The sequence below is a fragment of the Trachemys scripta genome, chromosome 10, assembly GCF_013100865.1.
Source record: "Trachemys scripta elegans isolate TJP31775 chromosome 10, CAS_Tse_1.0, whole genome shotgun sequence".
NCBI lineage: Eukaryota > Metazoa > Chordata > Testudines > Emydidae > Trachemys > Trachemys scripta.
The window spans coordinates 30,227,619-30,250,821 of NC_048307.1; the positions used below are offsets into that span (position 1 = coordinate 30,227,619).

Here is a 23,203-nt window from a genome sequence, read left to right on the forward strand (position 1 = left end):
CTCTGGGGCCACCCGCGGGATTGCACCAGCTGGGCAGCCAGCTCTGCGCCCCCCCCCCCCCGCCTCCCCCCCTCCCTCCCCCCCCGCGTCCCGATATTTGACCTGGGTGATCTGGTCACCCTATCACCAACTCACTAATGAAATATTTTTAAAGCAAATTTTAAACTAAGGTCCTGTAGACTGACATGTTCTGAGTAAATATAAATATATAATATAATATAAATATAAATAAATATTACAGTCATGCACAACTGTTTTTTGTCAGTACATTCAGAAACTGACAGTAGATACCTGGGGGTTGGCAAATGCCTGTTAAATGTCTTCATTACTCCTTGAATGGTTCTTTTAACAGTTTCAGTGTTGTGCTAATAGGTCTGGCAGGCTGGAGACTGTTTCTCTTTTAACTACTAGATCCCCTTCCCAGGAAGACTCAGAGCCTGCTGGAAGGGTCAGAACAGGGGTAGGAACACCAGTGGGGTGGACACTAAGACCCAGTGGTGCCCCAAATTTTCAGGTGCCCTACGCAGCTGCCTATGCCTGAGGACTGCCCCTGGTGCCCCCAACCACTTGCCGCTCTAGGCCGCTGCCCAGTTCACCTAGTGGTTGCACCGGCCCTGGGTCTTTCATTAGCAGGACGGTCCCTTTCTGAGCACCTGTAAACAGAAATTGCAGCTTTAACCATCTCCTTTCCCCACCTCCAGCAGTTTGTGTGTGTAGAAGGCACATCATGGATTCTACAAAATAAAACGACTTCTAGGATCAGTGCAGCATCCTAAAGCCATTATGTACAAGTTCAGAAGTGTGATACAGAATGGCAGCCCAAGTGTCCCAGCGCAGCCATCCACAGATTGGAATATTAGGTGTGACTATCGAGGTTCATCCTGTGACGTTGTGCAGTCTATATGGTTTTATAAAAACTTGATAAGTCAATATAATGTAACTGAGACAGTTTTAGAGAAAATACGGTAATAAGTGAATGTAAGTAACTGGGATATGCCTCATGCAAAAGGTCTCTTGTAAGGTATCATTACAAAGCTTATAATCTACTGAGTGTGATCATCTGATTTGTATAAATGTACCACTCTTGTATCTAAAACTAGAAATATAAAATGTAACTCTGAGGGCCTATTGTAATTGTGTAAAGTGTGGACCATTAATGATGGTTTGGAATCTTGATGACTCCCATTGTCTGCAGATGGCTGTATTTACCTGTGAGTCTTCCTGTATATGTGTGTGCTGGCAAGTGAGTAATGAAGTCTTGCAGTGACATGTGATCATGTCACCTGAACTGGAATCCATCTTTAACCTGGTGCTTTTCCAGTGAGGGGGGGTGGAAACCCAGAGAGACAAAGAGTTCCCGCCTTATGCAAAAAATATATAAAGGGGGGAAGAGAACAGAGAGGTGGAGAAGCCATCATGAAGAATCCCCTAGCTATCATCTGAGCTGCAACAAGAGCTGCACCAGGGGAAAGAATTGTGCCCAGGCCTGGAAGGTGTCCAGTCTGAGAAAAACTTACTGAAGCATCTCTGAGGGTGAGATTATCTGTATTCAGTTTGATTAGGCATAGATTTGCGCATTTTATTTTATTTTGCTTGTGACTTACTTTGTTCTGTCTGTTACTACTTTGAACCACTTAAATCCTATTGTCTGTATTTAATAAAATCACTTTCTATTTAGTAATTCACTCAGAGTATGTATTAATACCTGGGGGAGCAAACAACTGTGCATATCTCTCTATCAGTGTTATAGAGGGCGAACAATTTATGAGTTTGCCCTGCATAAGCTTTATGCAGGGTAAAACGGATTTATCTGGGTTTAGACCCCATTGGGAGTTGGGCATCTGAGTGCTAAAGACAAGCGCACTACTGCGAGCTGTTTTCAGGTAAACTTGCAGCTTTGGGACAGGTGATTCAGACCCTGGATCTGTGTCTGAAGCCAGACAGGAGTGTCCGGCTCAGCAAGACAGGGTGCTGGAGTCCTGAGCTGGCAGGGAAAACAGAAGCAGGGGTAGTCTTTGCACATCGGGTGGCAGCTCCCAAGGGGGTTTCTGTGATCCAACCTGTCACACATCCAAACATTATCTTCCTATGAAATCTGAATGAAGAGCCCTGTCTGAGACGCTGGCCAGCATGTGTGCATGGAAAGGATGGAACCTGGTGTAAGAGCAGTGGGGCTATTCCTTGCTGCTTCAAAAATTATCATGTCTAAGGTGTTGGATGGGTCATAACGAGTCCCCCTTGATATGTCATTATTGCCTCAGAGTTTCAAGTGTTCTGTCTTCATGGTAGCATTAGGTGACTCTAGCTATGTATTTCAGATTTTCTTCCATCTCTTCACTATGTGAGATGGGAGCCCAGTGACTGCAGCCCAGCCTCTCCAATAGCTCCAAGAGACGACCCTGCCCATTTTGGAAGGTGTTTCCCTTGGCACCATGAATTCATTTTCTCGTTGGAAAGAGGGTTTCCCTCTGGTTATCTGTTAAAGCAGGGGTTCTCAAACTGGGGGTTGGGACCCCTCAGGGGGTCGCGAGGTTATTCCATGGGGTGTCATAAGCTGTCAGCCTCCACCCCAAACCCCACTTTGAATCCAGCATTTATAATGGTGTTAAATATATTAAAAAGTGTTTTTAATTCATAAGGGGAGGTCGCACTCAGAGGCTTGCTATGTGAAAGGGGTCACCAGTACAAAAGTTTGAGAACCACTGTGTTAAAGGTCATTAACAAGGCACCTAATGCCCTTGTTCAGTACCCTCCTGGCCTCTCTGTGGGCATGGCATTGTCCTGCCCCAGCCTTGGCATAGAGAGTGCTCTGAGCCTGCAGGGTCCTTAGCCCTGTATGGGGATGGTAACGCTAATCTGAGTGAGGTAACTTGGTTGGCAGAACATCAGGCCTTTCATTGGAGGCCTGGAGACCAAGTCCTTGTTCAGCTGCTTTGCTCTTGGTTCATAAGGGGCCTTTCTGGGGGAATCTCAACAATACCTACAGTTGTCAGCTGGAGGGCTGAGCTTAGGGGGAGACCAGCAATACCCCTGCTCCTAGAAATGACTGTCTTCTCATGGACTCCTGCTGGTTGAGTGCAGGATTCCCAAGAGAGATTGGTGATTATGGGCCAACTTGCCCCTTCTCCAGACTCAGAATATTCCAGCTGGGGTTATATTGACTGTCTGAGGAGCTCAGAGCGGAGTTAACCCCAGCTGAGCTTATGGTGGAATGGAACCGTGGACCTGAGGAGCTTGCTGCTCTTCTAGCCACCACCGTCCTCTGCTCGTCTACAAGGCTACGTACTAGCCATTGTCTGCGGAAGTTCTACCAGATCATATCAAACTCCGACCTGAGACCTTTTCAAACTATAGCTTGTTTCCATGCAAACCTAATCTAATCAGCTCTCTGCATTCACACGGTTTGCTGTTAGTGGAGAGGCATGTAATTAACAATTATAAACAATCAAATGCCATGTGTCTACCAAGCTGTAATTCACATGGGGCAAATGTATATATAATTTCAGTCCATCTGCTCAACAGAACAGAAACGATCACCACACTGGGTGAAGCCTGGAGAACTTGGGGTGGGGGGTGTTAAAGAGTGTGTGTGTGTGTGCGCGCATGCACCCCACAGGGGACTGCCTTGGAGCAGGTGCTACCAGGCACTAAGGAATGATGCAGAAGACAGTGCCACAGTGGCTAAGCCCCTCTATCTGTGCGCGTGACCCTGCAGTGTGTCGACCTGTCTCGGTCCTCTGCTGACCTGTCACTCTGTGCAGAGTGCTGGCTGGTCTCTAATATCAGTGGGGCCACCTGAACCCCAGAACCCACCATCTCCAAAGCGAGGCAGTTCCTGCTGGTGAAGTACCCCCCACTCCATGACTGTCAGCACCTTCCTGTTCAGCCTCTCATCCTGGTTCCTTCACCATCACCCCCTTACATGCGTTGCCAACATGCTGTACCACAGGTCTCTTGCTACCACCTCACATTCCCACTTGTGATCCTTGTAGCCTGGCCAGGTGGGACCATCGTGGGGAGCGTCATGTGCATAGGGCAGCTGGAGGCCCAGCCTTGGGTGGCAAGAGAGCTGGAAGGAGCCCTGTGCATCTCACTCTGCAGAAGACCCAACTAGGGCCGTCCTTACCCATACGCAAACTACGCAGCTGCATAGGGCACCAGGAAATTTGGGGCACCAAATTGCCCCAAATTTCCTGGGGTCCTACGCAGCGGCAAGCCTGATCTCCCCTGGCTGGCTGAGCTGGCCAGGAAAGCTTCCCCCGCCCCGCCTCTTCCCACTCCTGCTCCGCCCCAGACCCACCCCCACTCCACCCCTTCCCCTGAGCTACGTCCCAGGGGACTGCAGCAGGTGTTGGGTGTGCCCTGCACTCACCAGGCGGCGGGAAGTGGAGTGACCCGTCCCCAGCCCACTCCGCTTTGCCGGCTCGTACTGGGAGGTGGGTTTTCCCCCCTGTCTCCCCCCCTGCGTGGAGGCCTGGGGCCAGCCCCCTCCTCCCCATGGGGGGTCTGCATAGGGCACCACAATGTCTAGGGATGGCCCTGGACCCAACACAACCTTGGGTCACTTCAGCTGGTGGCTCCTTGGCTCCAATACAAGTTCAGCCCCTCCCTCTACCATGGAGCAGACTCAGGGTGTAAGTCAGTGCTGTAGCCCGTCTGCTTCATTCTCTTCCTCTGTTGTCTCACTCTGTCCCACTTCACCTTCGCTGCTTCTGCTCCATTCCCCCTGTCTCCTCTTCACCAGGCCTCACTTTCCTCCTGCTCCTCCCTCCATCCTCCCTATATCCTTCACCCTGTCCCTTTCTCCCTCCGCTTTAGCTGTCTTCTTTCTCTGACCTTCAGCCGCAGCTGGTCTTGTCCATCTCTATCTGACTCTGCTCTTCTGAATGCAGGCCCCTGCACCAAGTCTCGAAGGCACCCGCCGGCTCTGGCTGACCCTGAGTTGGAACAGATGATGTTTGCATGTGGCTAGCATGCTGTGTGAAATGAGATGACAGCATCCCGATGGGACCTGCTCTCCTCTGCTAATGCAAGAAGACAAGCTGCCTCTTCAGGCAGAGCTGCCTTCTCTGACAATTTCTCACCCACAAAACCATTCTCCTTCCGCAGCTCTTCATAGCAGTTATCTAACTCAGAGGCCCTGGGAAACCACTGGAGGAGAAGTGAAGTTAGCCGATGAGGGGATGTCTACACTGCAATTAAAACCTGCAGCTGGCCTGTGCCAGCTGCCTTGGGCTCAGACTCGGGGGGCTGCTTAATTGTACTCAGACAGGGGGAGGGATAGCCTGCTAAACCCGGGGTTGTGAGTTCAATGCTTGAGTGGGCCACTTAGGGATCTGGGGCAAAACTCAGTACTTGGTCCTGCTAGTGAAGGCAGAGGGCTGGACTGGATGACCTTTTGGGGTCTCTTCCAGCTCTATGAGATAGATATATCTCCATATATTTATATTTTATTTTTTTTATAATTGCCATGAGCTCTGGGGGGCCCTCCCACCTTGCAGGGTCCTAGAGCCTGGGCTCCAGAACAAGCCCAAACATCTACACCTCAATAAAACAGCCCTGGGGCCAGAGCCCTGCAAGCCCGAGTCTGCTGGCATGGGCCAGCTGCAGGCTTTTAACTGCAGTGTAGACACGCTGAATGGCTTAGCACTGGTGTGCAGCTAGGAGGACAGAGTGCAGAAGAGGGTGGGCATTGCCTCTTTCCAAGTATACGCAGGGGAATACTAGCTATAGGGCACTCTTATCTCTGTCCCTGTGTAACACCGACAAACCCCGGTCGTTGTTCAAGTGGGAACCTGGGACCTCTGGAGCTAAATACACAAGCCTCTACTGCAGGGGTGGCCAACCTGAGCCTGGGAAAGAGCTAGAATTTACCAATGTACATTGCCAAAGAGCCCCGGTAATACGTCAGCAGCCCCCCCTCAGCTCCCACCCCACTCCCAGTGCTTCCTGTCCACCAGCAGCCCCACCGATCAGCACCTCCCCCTCCCTCTGCACCTCCCGACCAGCTGTTTCGTGGCATGCAGGCGGCTTGGGGGTGGATGGGAGGAGCGAGGACACTGCAGGCTCAGGGGAGCGGGTGGGAAGGGGTGGAGTGGGGGCAGGGCTTGTGGCAGAGCCAGGGGTTGAGCAGTGAGCACCCCCCGGCACATTGGAAAGTTGGCGCCTGTAGCTCCAGCCCCGGAGTCGGTGCCTATACAAGGAGCCGCATATTAACTTCTGAAGAGCCGCATGTGGCTCCGGAGCCACAGGTTGGCCACTCCTGCTCTAGTGCATGAGCTAAAAGTCACGTGGCCTTTAGCTAAGGCTTTAGCAGACTCATTAATCTCTAAGTGGTATCAGTGCCACTAGAGGGGACAAAGCACCACACCCAGGAGATGTGTGGGTTACAACTGCACCCGGGGCATATGGAGCCTACCGCAGTCACAGGGAGCATGGATTTTAATCCTGCTGGCCTGCATTTATGTGTGGCAGTCAGTCGCTGCAAGGCTGATGTCTGGCACTAGCTTATTGGTGTGTGGATCTTCTTGCACTCTGGTTGCGAGGGTGAAATCTGGCACTGGAGTGCTGCTCTGTGTAAATGATGCATTCAAACCCTGTGACTGTGAATTCCAGCCCTAGTGCAGTGGTGTGTCTATCCTGCTACCCCCGGGCTGTGTGAACTCTGGCACTAGCGCGCTGGGGTGTGGATCCCTCTGGACTAAGTGCAGAATCCACACGTATGCACCTGGAAGCCCCCAACAGTGCTAAGCTGGCAAGGAGGGAATGGTACAAGTGACCACACATGCCTCACTAGCCATGTGTAGTGCATTGCTCGTGACCTTTGACCCTGCGAGAGAATATCCTGCCACCTCTGATTAATTCTGGGGAGTCAATGTTAAAATTCTTGCCTTCCTCGCCCAGTGAGATCATCACAGGGTCCAGAAAGATACATGCTGTCGAACAGCAGAGAAAGAACGTCAACTCTCCCTTTAATCCCCTCTCCTCTTCATGGCTTCATGGCTCAGAATTCCCCAGGCACTTGAAATACACCCCTGTGCAGAAAACCAGCACCTGGCCTGCGTCCCATCTAAACCCTATTTTGAGAAGTTAGTGGTGCCAAGGGCGTGGGCTGGCCCTTTACGCTGGCGAAACTTCCCCCTTGAACTCTCATCCCATCAGCTCTCCATGCTGTTTTCAGCAACTTTGGGGTTAAGTGGAGCATAGACACTTCCCAGTTAAGCCTCTTTCCCACCTAGTCTGGTTTATATCTAAAATTAAGGGTACGTCTACACTACCCACCGGATTGGCGGGTAGTGATCGATCTGTTGGGGATCGATTTATTGCGTCTAGTGTAGACGCGATAAAATCGATCCCCGATCGCTCTGCCGTTGACTCCGGAACTCATATACTTTAAGGTCAGAAGGGATCATTATGATCATCTAGTCTGACCTCCCGCATGATGCGGGCCACAAAAGCTGACCCACCCACTCCACCACGGTGAGAGGCGGAAGCGGAGTCGACAGGGGAGTGGCAGCGGTCAACTCGCTGCCGTCCTCACGGCCAGGTAAATCGACCTAAGATACGCCGACTTCAGCTACGCTATTCGTGTAGCTGAAGTTGCGTATCTTAGGTCGACCCCCTTCTCTCCCCCAGTGTAGACCTAGGCTTAGATCAACCTGGCTACATTGCTCAGGGCTGTGAAAAATGGTACACCCTGCGCAGGGCTGGCTTTAGCAGGTACGGGGACCCACGCCAGGATGCAAATTCTCTCGTTCCCCCCCCCCCTGCCCCGACTCCGCCCCCTCCCTGCCCCATTGGATCCCTCCCCAAATCCCCTCCCTGGCCCCGCCTCTTCCCCAAGCACGCCACATTCCTCCTCCTCACCCCTTCCTCCCAGGCTTGCGCTGATCAGCTGTATGGCGGCGCAAGTGCTGGAGGGAGGGGGGAGAAGCAGGACACGGCTTTTTTTTTTTTTTTTTCTGCTCCGCTGGCAGCCCCGGATGTTGCAGGGCCCTCTTAGGCGTGAGGCCCCATTCCGGGGAATCGGCCAAATCGACTTAAAGCCGGCCCTGACCCTGCGTGACGGAGTGAGGTCGACCCAACCCCCATTGCAGACTCAGCAGAAGAATTCTTCCAGGCTGCCTCCTAAGAGAGGTGGTTTAACTACAGCGATGGGGAAAAAACCTTCCCTTGATTGTGGGGAAATGTCAACATTGTCAGCACTACAGCTGCAGCCCTGTAGCTGGGCTACTGTAGTGTCACCATACCATGAGAGTTGCCTTCTCTAGCTATTTGGAGGACTGGTCATATGGTCCATTCCCCAGCTAGGACTGGCCAAAAATTCAGTCCAAACTGTGTTTCGCCATTTAATAAAAAAAAAAAATTACCAAAATTTTTGCCAAGTATCTGCTTTTAGTGGAGAATTTAGATGTTCTTTTTTTTGGTTAAACAACAGAACCAAAATAGGTAGAGTCTGAAATGCTGCCTCAGTACTTCATAGGGGTTGTAGTTCAGCTGCCTCATGTCCCATTCTTCCCAGTCTTCATATCTTATGGCACACTGCATAGTAGAGAGAGAGAATGAGCTGGGAGCACTGGGCCTGGTGCAGGATCTGAGACCTGAACCAGAGGCTGTGAACCAAAGTCAGGTCGTGTATTAAAGCAGATGCTCACAAGTACACCTCCCTCCTTGCCAGTACATGAACTTGGCAAAGTTGTTGCTAGTTTACTAGGCACTAGATATTTATGTCAATGTATTTCAGCTAGTACAGCTACATCCCAATCTAGTACGAGATAAGGTGGTTTGACAAAACAGTGAATCAGGATGTTGTGTCCAAGATATCTGTTACCTCCCCTTGTTCCTATCAGATGTCATGAAATAGGTAAGGCGGTGTGGAAGTTGTGTATGTTAGCTGTTTCTTAAATAAGTAAATGAATGGAAATATCCTATCTCCTAGAACTGTAAGGGACCATTGAGTCCAGCCCCCTGCCTTCATTAGCAGGACCAAATACTGATTTTGCTCCAGATCCCTAAGTGGCCCCCTCAAGGATTGAACTCACAACCCTGAATTCAGCAGGCCAGTGCTCAAACCACTGAGCTATTCCTCCCGCCTTAGTCTATAAATGTCAGGGTACTTCACCTTCATTCTTTGTTCGGCGGAGGGAGCAGTGGACAGTCCCACTGCTGACTGAGCCATTCTCTGCCCCGGGGCACTCATGTGTTAGCCTACATGTAACCATGGAGCCAAGGTGCTAGGACTGTGTTTTGACAGCCATAAACCTGGCCGAGTGCCTTGTCACCAAACCGTGCCTGTGGTCAATCGAAGTGCAGCATGTTAATTCAGCAGACTATCTACTAATAACACTGATGCTTCAAGGACAGAAGTACTGAGCAGCCTAAACAGCGTTACTGAGGTAACGACATCCCAGCCTTCAGCACTTAACAACGCTGGGTAATACTCTTGAGGTCTGATAAACCAGATACGTGCACAGAGCTGGACAGAACATTGAAAGAACACACACACACATGCCAACTGACAACACGCTGCAGCGATAGGCCTGTCGTGCTGCACCACCTCCCCTCTGAGAGGGGAGAAAGTGGCGCATCATGGGAGATGTCATTCAACTAGGCAGCCCAGATTAAAGAGGGGAACAGGACCATGAGGCACTGTGGTGACATTTCGGAATTGAAATATTTCAGTTTTCAATTTTTTGCTGAAAAGTCACAATCTTCTGCCGAGGAAAACCCTGCATTCTGAAGCCAGCTCTACTGCTGTCTTCATGGCCTGCATTCACTCTTTGAAGATGTACTGTCTCCCTATCACAATTGAATGGAATAACCTTTCCAGTGGTTGCAGTCCAAGTAGCTCTGTGGGGGCAGGAAGTGCCCTTTGCTATATATTTGGTAGCGCCTAAAAACCAGTTAGGTCAGGGCCCCACACTGCTAGGCACTGTAAACGTAGAAATGTTGAGGAAGAATAATTCACAAAAACTTAGTGGAGAGCTTCAAGTAATGAGAGCTCAAGAAAATCGCTATCTTGGACAGGAAAAGACCAAATTTGGTTTTTTTACTCTGTTACAGATTATCTGCCCAGCTCTGCTGCTGTGGGCCAAACATGCTGACAATATCCCAGAAGGCTGTCTGTCTGCTGAGCACAGCAGGAGCTGTGCTTCCATGAAGCAGCTGGTGTATTATGACCAACGTAGCGTTGGTGGAAAGCATACATAGCTGCCGCCGTTGGAGAATGTCAGTCCCACAACAGGAGACAACAGCTGCTGTGGTGTAGAGCTTAATCAATGCTCTTAGGAAACAAAGGATTGATCTGATGAACAGTAATCTTCATGGGCTGAGATGTTTGACCTTCAAATGATGTATAGGACCGAGCATTTGAGGCACACTCATCAGTATGGGGAGCCTGTAGCTTTGCAGAGAGCAATTCAGCCTGCAGGCCTCTCGTGAGATAAACCACTTGTCTTGAGTCTCTTCATGAAAACTGGTCCGTCACTAAGCGCTGTGTGTAGGTGACAAAGGCCCTCTTCCTCTCTGGGGTTTTGTTTGTGATCACGTCTAAAAGGGGGAGATCAATTGTGGTTTTGGCATCTAAACGAGTACCTTGCTGAGAGAAATTGACTGACGTCTGGTACATCTCTCTCTCCCCCATTCCCTCCTCTCCCCTGGAGCAGGTTGGATGTGCCCAGGAGAGAGAGAGGACCTCCTCCTACACTACAGTCCAAGGGGGAGTTAGGGCTATTGCAGCACTTAGACCTTGTCTACATTTAACATTCAGATTGATATAGTACATCCCTCACGGATGGGAAAAATTCACACCCTTGAGCACCGTAGTGACGTCAACCTAACACCCAGTGTATATGCGACTAGGTCACCTTGGTTGGGCTAATACACCTGACTGGAATATTGGTATAGAAGGGTGCAGCTTGCTCAGGAAGGACTAGAAGGGGGAAAAGGGAGGATTAAATATGTATACACTGGGACTGAGGCTGAGATGGAAACAGGAAACAGACTTGTTGAAAGTCTCTGGGTAAGGATAAAAGGGGTAAAAAACAAGGGTGATGTCATGGTAGGGGTCTACTACAGATCACCTAACCAGGAAGAAGAGGTGGATGAGGTTTTTTTAAAGCAACTAACAAAATCATCCAAAGCACAGGACTTGGTGTTGATGGGGGACTTCAACTACTCAGATATCTGCTGGGAAAATAACACAGCAGGGCAAAAATTTATTGAAGTTCTTGGAATGTATTGGAGACAAATTTTTATTTCAGAAGGTTGTCAAGGCTGATTTCCCCACTCTGGCACTTTGAGTGCAGAAGGTGGGGGGCCTGCAAGGATTTAAAAAAAATAATACTTGCCACTCCAGGCTTGTATTAAACTCCCAAGGTTACAGCTTTTCTCTGACCTTGGCTTGGTAAACGCTACCACCACCTAAATGCAAAACCTCTTCTTTTGGAACCAGGAAGGCGCACTTGGGAATTCCTTCCTGTGGGGTACACTCAAGCCCTTTCACGCCCCCTCCCCCACCTCTGGGGAAGAGCTGAGAAAAAAAACAAAGGAAATTAGGTGTTGCCACCAGCTAATTAAACACAAAACTCTTAGGACACCAAAAATCCTATCCTGTCTTAAAAAAAGAACATAAAAATGGCCCTACTGGGTCAGACCAAAGGTCCATCAAGCCCAGTATCCTGTTCTCTGACAGTGGCCAATGACAGGTACCCCAAAGGGAATGAACAGTCAGATTATCATCAAGTGATCCAGACCCTGTCACCCAATCCCAGCTTCTGGCAAACAGACGCTAGAGCAGGGACGGGCAAATTTTTTGGCCCAAGGGCTGCATCGGGTTTCGTAAATTGTATGGAGGGCCGGTTAGGGGAGGAGTTCGTGGCCCCACCCCCACCGCCTATCTGCCCCCCCGGGACTCCTGCCCCATCCACCCCCCGCGTTCCCTGATGTCCCCCCACCGGGACCCCTGCCCCATCCACACGCCCCGGCTCCCTGTCCCCTATTCAACCCTGGACCCCTGCTGCCCCATCCAACCCTTCCTCTCATTCCTGACGGCGCCCCCCGGGACCCCTGCCCCATCCAAGCACCCCTTCTCCCTGTCCCCTGACTGCCCCTGGAACCAGGGCTGGCTCTAGGTTTTTTGCCGCCTCAAGCAAAAAAAAATATTTGGCTGCCCCCCGTCCCAGCCCTGGGCTCCTCGCCGCACCCCCCTGCCGCCCCACCCCTGGGCTCTCCCCCCCCCCCCCCACACACACCCTGCCGCCCCAGCTCTGAGCTCCCCCCTACCCTCCCACCATTGCTCCCATACACACCTCCTGCTGCCCCAGCCCTGGGCTCTTCCCCGCCCCCACACCTGCACCCTCCTTCCACCGCAGCCCTGGGTCACTGGTAACTCGCTCCCAGGGCAGGTCATTCAGCAGGAATTTTAGATGTGCACAGAACACAGACAGGACTGGTTCCCATATGGTTACAGAACTGCAGTAAAGTGGAACAATTTTCAGCTTGTGTGATTGGAGGATATCTGGATGCATATTATAAGACTGTCCTACATAAATAAGGAAAAGTTGAGGTGCCTTTATTATTCTTTTGTTCCACTCTTTCTTTCTATGGGGAATTTGCCAATGCAATATCACTGTCTTCCTTTTAAACAAACAAACAAACAAAAAGGCAATGGCTGTTGAAAATAGCAATTCCAGTCCTAACAACCACTGGGAAGCATTTCTTGCTCAATTTTATCCTACTTTTTCTACAGCAAGTTACAGTGGATCAGTATATTTGATTTGGGAGAAATAAAGTAACAGCCGCCCAAACTGAGCTTGAGCACTCCTGAATTTTGAGGTGTTCAAATCTGGAAGGCAGGGGCTGGAGGGGGGGGGGGGGGGGGGCTGTGGCTCCACAGGGGAGCACGGCAGCATGTATGCAGCAGCGTGTCTGGCGCTGCGCAAAGCCAGACACGCTGGTCTGAGTGGCATGGTAAGGGGGGTGGGGGATTGGAGAAGGGGTAGGGGGTTCCGGGGGGGCAGTCAAGGGACAGGGAGCAGGGGGGGTTGGATGGGGTGGAGGTTTGGGGGGCAGTCAGGGGCAGGGAGAAGTGGGGGTTAGATGGGTCAGGGATTCGGGGGTGGGGGCAGTCAGGGGACAGGCAGCAGTTGGATAGGCATGGGAGTCCCAGGGGGTTGTCAGGGGACAGGTAGGGGGTGGGATCCTATGGGGGAAGTTGGGGGGTGTCTCAGGAGGGGGCAGTTGGGGACAAGGACCAGTGGGGCTTAGATAGGGGGTGGGGTCCTGGGGAGCAGTTGGGGCAGGGGTCCCGGGAGGGGGTGATCAGGGGACAGGGAGCAGGGGGGGTTGGATGGGTTGGGGTTTCTGTGTGGGGCAGTTGGAGGGAGTGGATGGTGGCAGGGTGGGGCTACCCTCCCTCCCCGTGGAGTGTCCTATTTTTTGAATGTTAAAATATGGTATCCCTGCCCTTCCTAGTGCAGCGCTCCATTCACAGCAGGCTGCAGCATGAGGTCTCAGCTTCCTCACTCCCTCCCCCTCTTTCCTGTTGGTAGTGGCCAAGGGAATGCTGGGAAATGTAGTTCTTTCCCTGCTCCAGGGCTGGCTCTATAGACAGGGAGCTAACCAAGAAACTACAGCTCCCAGGGCCCCCTGTTGGTTCTCAGCTCCCATGCTGGATCCCTGCGGCCCCTGCAAATGAGCTGCCCCAAGCACGTGCTTGCTTTGCTGGTGTCTAGAGCCGCCCCTGCCTGGAACCCCTGTCCCTGACTGCCCCCCGCCGCCCTATCCAACACCCCCTCCTTCCTGACTGCCCCTCCGTGACTCCTGCCCCCATTCAACCCCCTGCTCCCCCGCCGACTGCTCCGACCCCTATCCACACCCCCTCCCCCTGACCACCACCCCAAACTCCCCTGCCTTCTATCCAACTCCCCCCTGCTCCCTGCCCCCTTACCACGCTGCCTGGAGCACCGGTGGCTGGCGGTGCGGCAGCTGCGCTGCCCGGCTGGAGCCGGGCCACACCACTGCCGCCACCATGCAGCTCAGAGCACCGGGTCAGGCCAGGCTCTGCAGCTGCGCTGCCCCAGGAGCTCACAGCCCCGCCGCCCAGAGCATTGTGCCGGCAGCAGAGCAAGCGAGCTGAGGCTGCGGGGGAGGGGAGACAGCATGGGAGAGGCCGGGGGCTAGCCTCCCGGGCCAAGAGCTCGGGGCCAGGCAGGACGGTCCCGCAGACCAGATGTGGCCTGCGGGCCGTAGTTTGCCCACCTCTGCGCTAGGGACACCATTTCTGCCCATCCTGGCTAATAGCCACTGATGGACCTAGTTTCCATGTATCTATTAGCTCCCTTTTGAACCCCTTTATAGTATTGGCCTTCACAACGCCCTCTGGCAAGGAGTTCCAGAGGTTGACAGTGCGTTGCGTGGAAAAATACTTTATTGTGTTTGTTTTAAACCTGCTACCTATTAATTTCATTTGGTGGCCCCTTGTTCTTGTATTATGAGAAGGAGTAAATAACACTTCCTTATTTACTTTCTCTATACCACTCATGGTTTTATAGACCTCTATCATATCCCACCTTAGTCGCCTCTTTTCCAAGCTGAAAAGTCCCAGTCTTATTAATCTCTCCTCATACGGAAGCCATTCTATACCCCTAATCATTTTTGATTTCCTTTTCTGAACCTTCTCCAATTCCAATATATCTTTTTTGAGACGGGGCGACCACATCTGCACGCAGTATTCAAGGTGTAGGTGTACCATGAATTTATGTAGAGGCAACATGATATTTTCTGTCTTATTACATTGCTCTACAGCCAAAATGCTTCTGAAATAAATGTAGTCAAACTTTACTAATTCTGGGTCACTGAGAACGAAAATGATGCTTAAAATTGTTGATTGGCTCTAGTTTTTAAGATATGCTATTGGGTCAGTATATACGACCCTTGACTTGGGAATGGCGGAGGATAAGTGAATTATAATGGGAAGGGATCTCAATTTAAACCAGAAATGACTAAAATACATCTTTGACTGGATCTATGAATAAATCTATGACTGGGTTTGGACAGTACTTGCTTTTTAGGCAAAACAATGAATGATGCAATCTGAAGCTGGTATTGTGTCATACATGATATGAATTGCATCATGTTATTCCTAGAAGTCATGGATGATGCAATCATAACGAAGCTTACATCACTCTGCTGAACAAATTGCCCTGTATCAGCTCTAGAAATCATACAGTGTCGTGCTCTCTTATTTGTCAGTGTTTGATTTTGCAAAGGGACACATTTCTGTTTAGCCAAAGTGAGCAGAGATGCCTCGTACTTGTGTGAACAGTGCAGATAACTTCTGCTATGTTTGTGGTGAAGTGGCTTTTGCATCACAAAAGTGCAGTATAACCACTATGGTTAAGAAAGCCTATTACTTTTATTTTGGCTGCAAAATTGGAGATCAGGACAAGAGGTGGGCCCCACACATATGCTGCAACCCTTGTGCAACAAATCTTCGCCAGTGTTTGAACAGGAAAACAAAATCTATGTCTTTTGCAGTGCCAATGATTTGGAGAGAGCCAACAGATCATACCAGCAATTGTTACTTCTGCATGGTGCTCCAGTTGGGAAAGGTGTGTCAAAGAAGAAAAAGTGGACTATGCATTATCCAAACATTCCATCAGCTATATGCCCAGTACCCCACGGAGAAGGACTGCCGGTTCCTGATGCACGAGAATCATTCTCACTTGAGTCAGATGAGGAAGAGGAAGAGGATGAAACTTCTGGTCCTGAACCATCAATGTCACAGGACCCACATTTTCTCCCATCCTCCTCCTTTGAGCCACACCTCATAACACAAGGTGAACTGAATGACCTTGTCAGGGATTTGGAACTACCCAAGAGTAAGGCAGAGCTGTTGGGCTCCAGACTACAGCAGTGGAATCTCCTGGCAGGTGATGTTAAGGTTTCCATGTTCCGTGACCGTCAAAAGGATCTTGTCCCATTCTTCTTCATGGAAGGTGATCTTGTAGCCTGCAACAACATCGATGGTGTGATGGCAGCCCTCAACATCGTTCACGATCCAGATGAGTGGAGACTGTTCGTTGATTCATCGAAGACGAGTCTTAAAGCTGTTTTATTGCATAATGGCAATGTTTTGCCATCAATTCCAGTTGGTCATGCAGTCCATATGAAGGAAACCTATGACAACATGAAACAACTTTTGAGGTGCATAAACTATGACCAACATCAGTGGCAGCTTTGTGGCGATTTGAAGGTTGTTGCTCTCTTGCTTGGTCTGGAGACTGGATACACAAAATACTGCTGTTTTCTCTGCGAATGGGATAGTCGTGCAAGAGATTCCCACTACATCAAGAAAGATTGGCCACTCCGACAGTCATTGGAGCCTGGGAGGAAAAGTGTTCAGCATCCACCACTTGTTGAATCAAGGAAGATTTTGTTACCACCCTTACACATCAAGCTGGGTCTGATGAAGAACTTTGTCAAGGCCATTGACAAAACACAAGCAGCTTTCAAGTACCTCCGCGGAAAATTTCCAAGGTTAAGTGAAGCTAAGATAAAGGAAGGTGTCTTTGTTGGTCCTCAGATTCGTGAACTTCTTCGAGATGATGCATTTGACCATGCACTGCGTGGCAAGGAAAAGACAACATGGAAAGCCTTCCAGTTAGTGGCAATACATTTTCTCAGAAACAACAAGGCAGACAACAGGTTGTTGGTGGAAAACCTCCTCAAGGCATACAAAAGCCTTGGTTGCAACATGTCACTAAAGATACATTTTTTGCACTCTCATCTAGATTTTTTTCCACCGAACTGTGGAGCAGAGAGTGACGAGCACGGTGAGTGATTTCACCAGGACATTGCAACAATGGAGAAACGCTATCAGGGCAAATGGAGCCCATCAATGCTTGCAGGCTATTGCTGGACAGTAACAAGAGATGCTCCATTTAATGAATTCAAGAGACAAGCCAAGAAGCGCCGAGTAGACACTGAATAGGACTAACCTATGTACATAATAGTTTTTTGCCTTTTGTTTCATAATAAATTTGATTTATATAACCCTTTTGCTGATTTTTAAAGTGTTACATAAACAGGACAGGTGAACTATTGTCATGTAAAGCAACCATAAACACATGAAAAGACCTAGGTTTACAATTTATGATTAAAACTCTATCTACACAATATACATAGACAAAATGTAAAAACTTAAATATCTTAGAAACAGAAGCCAATCAGTTGTTTTAATTGTCATATTTGAATTCAGCACATCAAAATACATAATAAATAGCACATTTTATCTCTGAAGCAGATGACTTCTCAAAAATTGTAGACCAGTGTTATCTATCCCTTTCTTGATGATTCCCAATGTTCTGTTCGCTTTTTTGACTGCCGTTGCACATTGAGTGGATGATTTCAGAGAACTATCCACAATGACTCCAAGATCTCTTTCTTGAGTGGTAACAGCTAATTTAGCGCCCATCATTGTATATGTATAGTTAGGATTATGTTTTCCAATGTGCATTACTTTGCATTTATCAACATTAAATTTCATCTGCCATTTTGTTGCTCAGTCACCCAGTTTTGTGAAATCCTTTTGTAGCTCTTCACAGTCTGCCTGGGACAGTTTTGTATCATCTGCAAATTTTGCCACCTCACTGTCTACCCCTTTTTCCAGATCGTTTATGAATATGTTAAATAGGACTGGGCCCAGTACAGATCCCTGGGGGACACCACTATTTACCTCTCTCCATTCTGAAAACTGACCATTTATTCCTACCCTTTGTTTCTTTTAACCAGTTACCGATCCATGAGAGAACCTTCCCTCTTATCCCATGACTGCTTATTTTGCTGAAGAGCCTTTGGCGAGGGACCTGGTCAAAGGCTTTCTGAAAATCTAAATACACTATATCCACTGGATCGCCTTTGTCCGCATGCTTGTTGACCCCCTCAAAGAATTCTAGTAGATTGGTGAGGCATGATTTCCCTTTACAAAAACCATGTCAACTATTTCCCAACAAATTATGTTCATCTATGTGTCTGACAATTTTGTTCTTTACGATAGTTTCAACCAATTTGCCCGGTACTGAAGTGAGGCTTACTGGCTTGTAATTGCCAGGGTCACCTCTGGAGCCCTTTTTAAAAATTGGCATCACATTAGCTAGCCTCCAGTCATTTGGTACAGAAGCTGATTTAAATGATAGGTTACAGATGACAGTTAGTAGTCCTGCAATTTCACATTTTAATTCCTTCAGAAGTCTTGGGTGAATACCATCAGGTCCTGGAGACTTACTACTGTTTAGTTTATCAATTTGTTCCAAAACCTCCTCTAATGACACCTCAATTTGGGACAGTTCCTCAGATCTGTCACCCAAAAAGAATGGCTCAGGTTTGGGAATCTCCCTCACATCCTCAACAATGCAGATCAATGCAAATAATTCATTTCGTTTCTCCGCAATGGCCTGATTGTCTTTGAGTGCTCTTTAGCATCTCGCTTGTCCAGTGGCCCCACTGGTTGTTTAGCAGGCTTTCTGCTTCTGATGCATTTAAAACATTTTTTGCTATTACTCTTGGAGTCTTTGGCTAGCTGTTCTTCTAATTCTTTTTTGGTCTTTCTAATTATATTTTTACACTTCCTTTGCGAGAGTTTATGTGCTTTTCTATTTTCCTCATTAGGAATTATCTTCCACTTTTTCAAGGATGCCTTTTTGCCTATCACTGCTTCTTTTACTTTGTTGTTTAACCACGGTGGCTCTTTTTTGGTTCTCTTACTATGTTTTTTAAATTGGGGTATTGCTTCGGCACATAAGAGAACTGCTAATTTACGGGCACTCATTGACCATTAAAGGGTTTTTTGTTATGTTTTGTTTTTTAACCTACTGTGCAACATCTGGCATGGGCCATTGTCAGAGACAGGATACTGGACTTGACAGTGCAGGGACATCCATATTAAACCATTTAGTGAACACTTCCCCTCTGCGCTTGCCCAGGGGACTCTGGGTTAAAATGGCTTTCCTAGCAACTGGAGACTTGCCGCACTATGGAGTCCAGTATTCAGTCTCTGACAATGGCCCATGCCAGATATTTCACAGCAGGTTAAAAAACAAAACAAAACAAAAAAACCCCTCTAATGGTCAATGATTGCCCGTAAATTAGCAGTTATCTTATGTGCCGAAGCAAGCAGGCTTAGATATCTTAAATTTTATCCCGTTTAATGCAACACTGGATGCTGTTATTATTCATCTGATTTTTCCTAACCCTTTTATGAATATTAAGATCTTCCCCTCCATCTCAGTAAGCACCTTTTTTAAAGGACCAGAGCAGCGCCCACTCTTCAGATAAGATTTAATCTCTTCCTCTTCCAAACAAATGAAGACAGGGCTGAAAGGGAATTTAGTCTTTGACACTTTCTCATTGTTACAATACATTCTTAGTCCTTCTCTGCTATTGTCACATCCTGTAAGTGTGGGTTAGCAACCTCTGTTACAAACATTCTGCATGGGATGATCCCATTGGCTTTTATCACAACCGCCATACATGTGATGCACAACTGTCTGTCTAACCTGGTTACTTGTTGAGGAAGCCGTGATGGCCTGTAATGCTTCAATCCAGAGTGCGGGAGTAACTTCAGCTGTAAATCCCTACCCTGATTTGCTTTTGCTTTGTGCTATTAGATTTTGTGTAGTCTGGACCTAGATTTGTCTGTTTTTCTTCTAAAACATGGCACACAGGTTTGTTTGAGGTAATTGCACTGCTCATGTCTTTAAAAAAAAAAGTCATTCTGTTGAATGCATTCTATACAGATACAATCATTTCTTCCCAGAACTGCAGTTATTTCGTCTCTAGCTTTTAATTGCTTTTGCCTCAAAAGACTTTGTGCTGCTTCCCACTCTCTTTGATGATTAAAAAACCCCTTTATGTGGAGGGAAGGATGACCTTGCAGCTAAAGCACAGCACTGTGGGACAGGAGATCAGGGTGAGATTCCTGGCTCTTCTATTGCCTTCACTGGGCCACCTTTGGCAACTCATGCAACCTTTGTGCTTCTGGTTTCTCGGCTGTAAAATGGAGATACCACCCTAGGGGGTGGCTGTGAGACTGAGTTCATTAGTGTCTGAAAGGACTTGGAGATCCTCCAATGGTGCCAGAGCTAGAGAAAGCTGAAGTATTATCATGAGGATTTCCTAGGTTAGTAGTTTTCAACCTTTTTTTCATTTGCAGCTCCCTAAAAATTTCAAATAGAGGTGCAGACCCCTTTGGAAGTCTTAGAGTCTGCAGACCCTCAGGGGGTCCATGGACCACAGGTTGAAAACTACTGTCCTATCATAACGACAACCTTTTGTGGACACCTTAGACATAGTCCACAGACCCCAGGTTGAAAACCACTGACTTAGGCCAAAAATACTGGTGATAACACAGATCCATCTGTCTGAGACTTCATTTTCTACAATTGGCTGAGGATATGACTCGCCTGTGATCCGCCACAGGCCAGTCAGGGTATGTCTACATTTAAACCACTACAGCAGTGTGGCTGCAGCACTTCAGCGTAGACACTAATTGCACTGATGGGAGGTTCTCCCATTGGTGTAGGTAATCCACCTGCCAGAGAGGTGGATTAGCTAGGTCAATGGAACAATTCTTCCACTGACATACTGCTGTCTACATCAGGGGTTTGGTCAGCGTAGCTACATCTCTCAGAGGTATGGATTACATGTAAATTCCCAGTGTAGGGCAGCTTTAAACCAATCCCACTGGTGAAAAGGCCTCCACAGTTGCCTTCGTGTGGGCATGCAAAGGGCGCCTAACAGGCATTCAACTAGGGCACTTGGAAGAGATGCCATTTCATAGGACCCATATGCTGGCAAAGAAACACTCAAGAGACACACAGGTAATATCTTCAGCATGTGACAGCTGCCATCTTGGCCAGCTCACTAGGGACTGAACCAGGGACCTCCGAGCTGAACGAATGGGCTGCTACAACTTAAGCTGTTACAGGCGTCTAGCCTCTGTGGATCAGGCTGAGAGGAGGACCTGTAATACACACTGACCAGTAGGTTACCTGTACAGAAATGGGGCTGTTCCTGTGTGGGGATTATGTGTTTGGGTGTATTTATGTATGCAGGGCTGCAGGTCCGTGTTTATGTGCCTGAGCCTATTATAATGTATATTTCCATGCATAGCTGTGAGAGCCTGTTTCTACACGAAGCATGTGCAATTTGATGCGATGAATTGGTTTCCCTGCTAATTGATTTGAACTAGCTAATCTGGCAGGTTCAGTTATAATGTTTGCTAGTTAATTAGGATTTCACCATGCATTTGCTAACTGAATACAATATACAGTAGTCCAGCCACAGTGTGTATGTGTGTGTGTGTCTCCATGGAATTGTTTGTGTGTGAGGCGTAAGTATCTTTCCTCAGAATCATTGTGCCCCCATAGATGCATTCAGTCTGATCTCTTGGATTATGAGCTCTTAGTAATTATGCTCTCCGGTTTTTGGAAGTGGTTTCCATCTGAGGTTCTGGTAATTGCTGTTTCACTCCATGATTTCCAGACACAACAAATGCACCTTTCTGCAGCTGCTACTCTAGCTTTGAGTGGCAAGTACTCTTTTTATTGTTTTCCTTTATAGTAATGTCGCAGGGTAGGTCCACTCCATCAGGGGGTGTTGGGTTAGGGGGGAGCTGAAGTAGAACTGGGGCGACCCAAGTGTCCTCATCTTCCCCAGCCACCACAGCAGCTCTGGCTCCTAGGGCAGTGTGGCCTGATGGTCGTGGTCAGTGCAGCAGCCCTTTGGTGAGAGTCCGCAGCCCGATGACCCAAGTCGCTAGGGCTACCCTTCTAGGTAGGGCAGTGTGACCTAACAGCCGGAGCCAGTAGGACTATGCTCTGTGGCAGGGCAGCGTGGCCTAGTGGGCAGAATTAATAGAACTTCTCCCACCTGGGAGAAGAAGTCTGCATTTTGTGTGGGCCTTCTCTGGCCCCGATGTAACACGCGAAAGTCATAGGGTTGGAGCGAGAGGTACTACCTCATGATTCGGGTGTTGGTGTCTTTCATGTGGTTAATCCATCGGAGGAGTTGCATGGTCAGTGACCAGTTGAAAGAGACTCTCCAGCAGGTAATATCGCAGGATGTCAATCACCCACTTGACATCCAGGGCCTCCCTTTCTATAGTAAAGTAGCGGGTCTCCTGGGGGAACAGCTTGCAGCTGAGAGGAAAGGATCGGGTGCTCCTCCATGTCTACTTCTTGAGATAGTACCACTCCCAGCCCTACCTCCGAGGTATCCATTTGGAGGATGAAGGACTTTGTGAAGCCTGGATGGGATGGGTCAGTGGCTTTCGCAGGGTCTGGAAGGCTGCCTCACAGTCCTCTGACCACTGGACTTTCCGTGGCTGGGCGTTCTTTGTCAAGTCCAATAATGGGGTGGCCAACATGGTGAAGTTGGGTATGAAGCGGTGATATAAACCCACTCTACCATCATGAGAGTAACACAGCACCTGACACTCCCCCTTCTACCAAAAGCCCCAAGCAACCAATTAAAAAAGATCCTAAAAAATTACAGCAAAATGAATAACACTAAAAATCAGCCTCCCCCTCCACAAGCAGTTTCCCTTTTACCCCCAAAAGGGAGAAGAACCAGAGGTGCCCTGAAGTCTACTAGGGACGTAGCTATTGCTAACCATTTGATGGGGAAGGTGCGCAGCTGCTTTGGTGACGGGTAGCGTCATAAACCCTGCTCACTAAGTTCTTTCTGCTCTTCTCCTGGCCCAGGTGAAGAGCAGCACTGAGAGCCCAGGAGAAGTAATGTTGTTAAGGAAATGAAAATATTGATTTGTTCCAAGCTGAGGAAATCAAATCCTCTTCCCTACTGACTGAAGAAAGTGAGTCAAGGTGGTTGCTGGTGGGACAGGCCAGCGGGATGCTGGATGATCAGCTTGGCCTGCAGCGGGTGAGTTAGCAGGAAGAATAGGCGTCCTCATTAGCACCACAGACTGGCGGAAGAGGCGCAGAAGTAGCACACACGGGCGCGATGGCTATTTCCTGAATTTTCTGCACTGACGCGCGCACATTGGTCCCAGAGCCAGAACTAGAGAGGAAGATCCACTTTCTCATCAGTAATTGGCCGAGGGAGTTGATGAGGGTGGTTAGGCAGCTGGGGTGCTGAGACCACAGCCTTTAATGCTGGCAGTATTGTTTCCTGGTGCTCCCCC

The 23,203-nt window shown here is 48.8% G+C and overlaps 2 protein-coding genes across 4 annotated transcripts in view; one reads left to right on the forward strand and one right to left on the reverse strand.

Annotated features, from left to right (window-relative positions):
- Positions 1 to 23,203, forward strand: part of SEPTIN12 (septin 12) — a 212,521-nt gene that overhangs the window by 49,640 nt on the left and 139,678 nt on the right. The gene's annotated exons all lie outside the window — the stretch shown is intronic.
- The window catches only part of LOC117883865 (galanin receptor 2a-like), a 30,327-nt gene continuing 29,175 nt past the window's right edge, over positions 22,052 to 23,203 (reverse strand). Inside the window, exon 3 of the mRNA XM_034783687.1 lies at positions 22,052 to 22,199. Coding sequence (XP_034639578.1) covers positions 22,052 to 22,199 — 148 coding nt within the window. The remainder of the gene's footprint in view (positions 22,200 to 23,203) is intronic.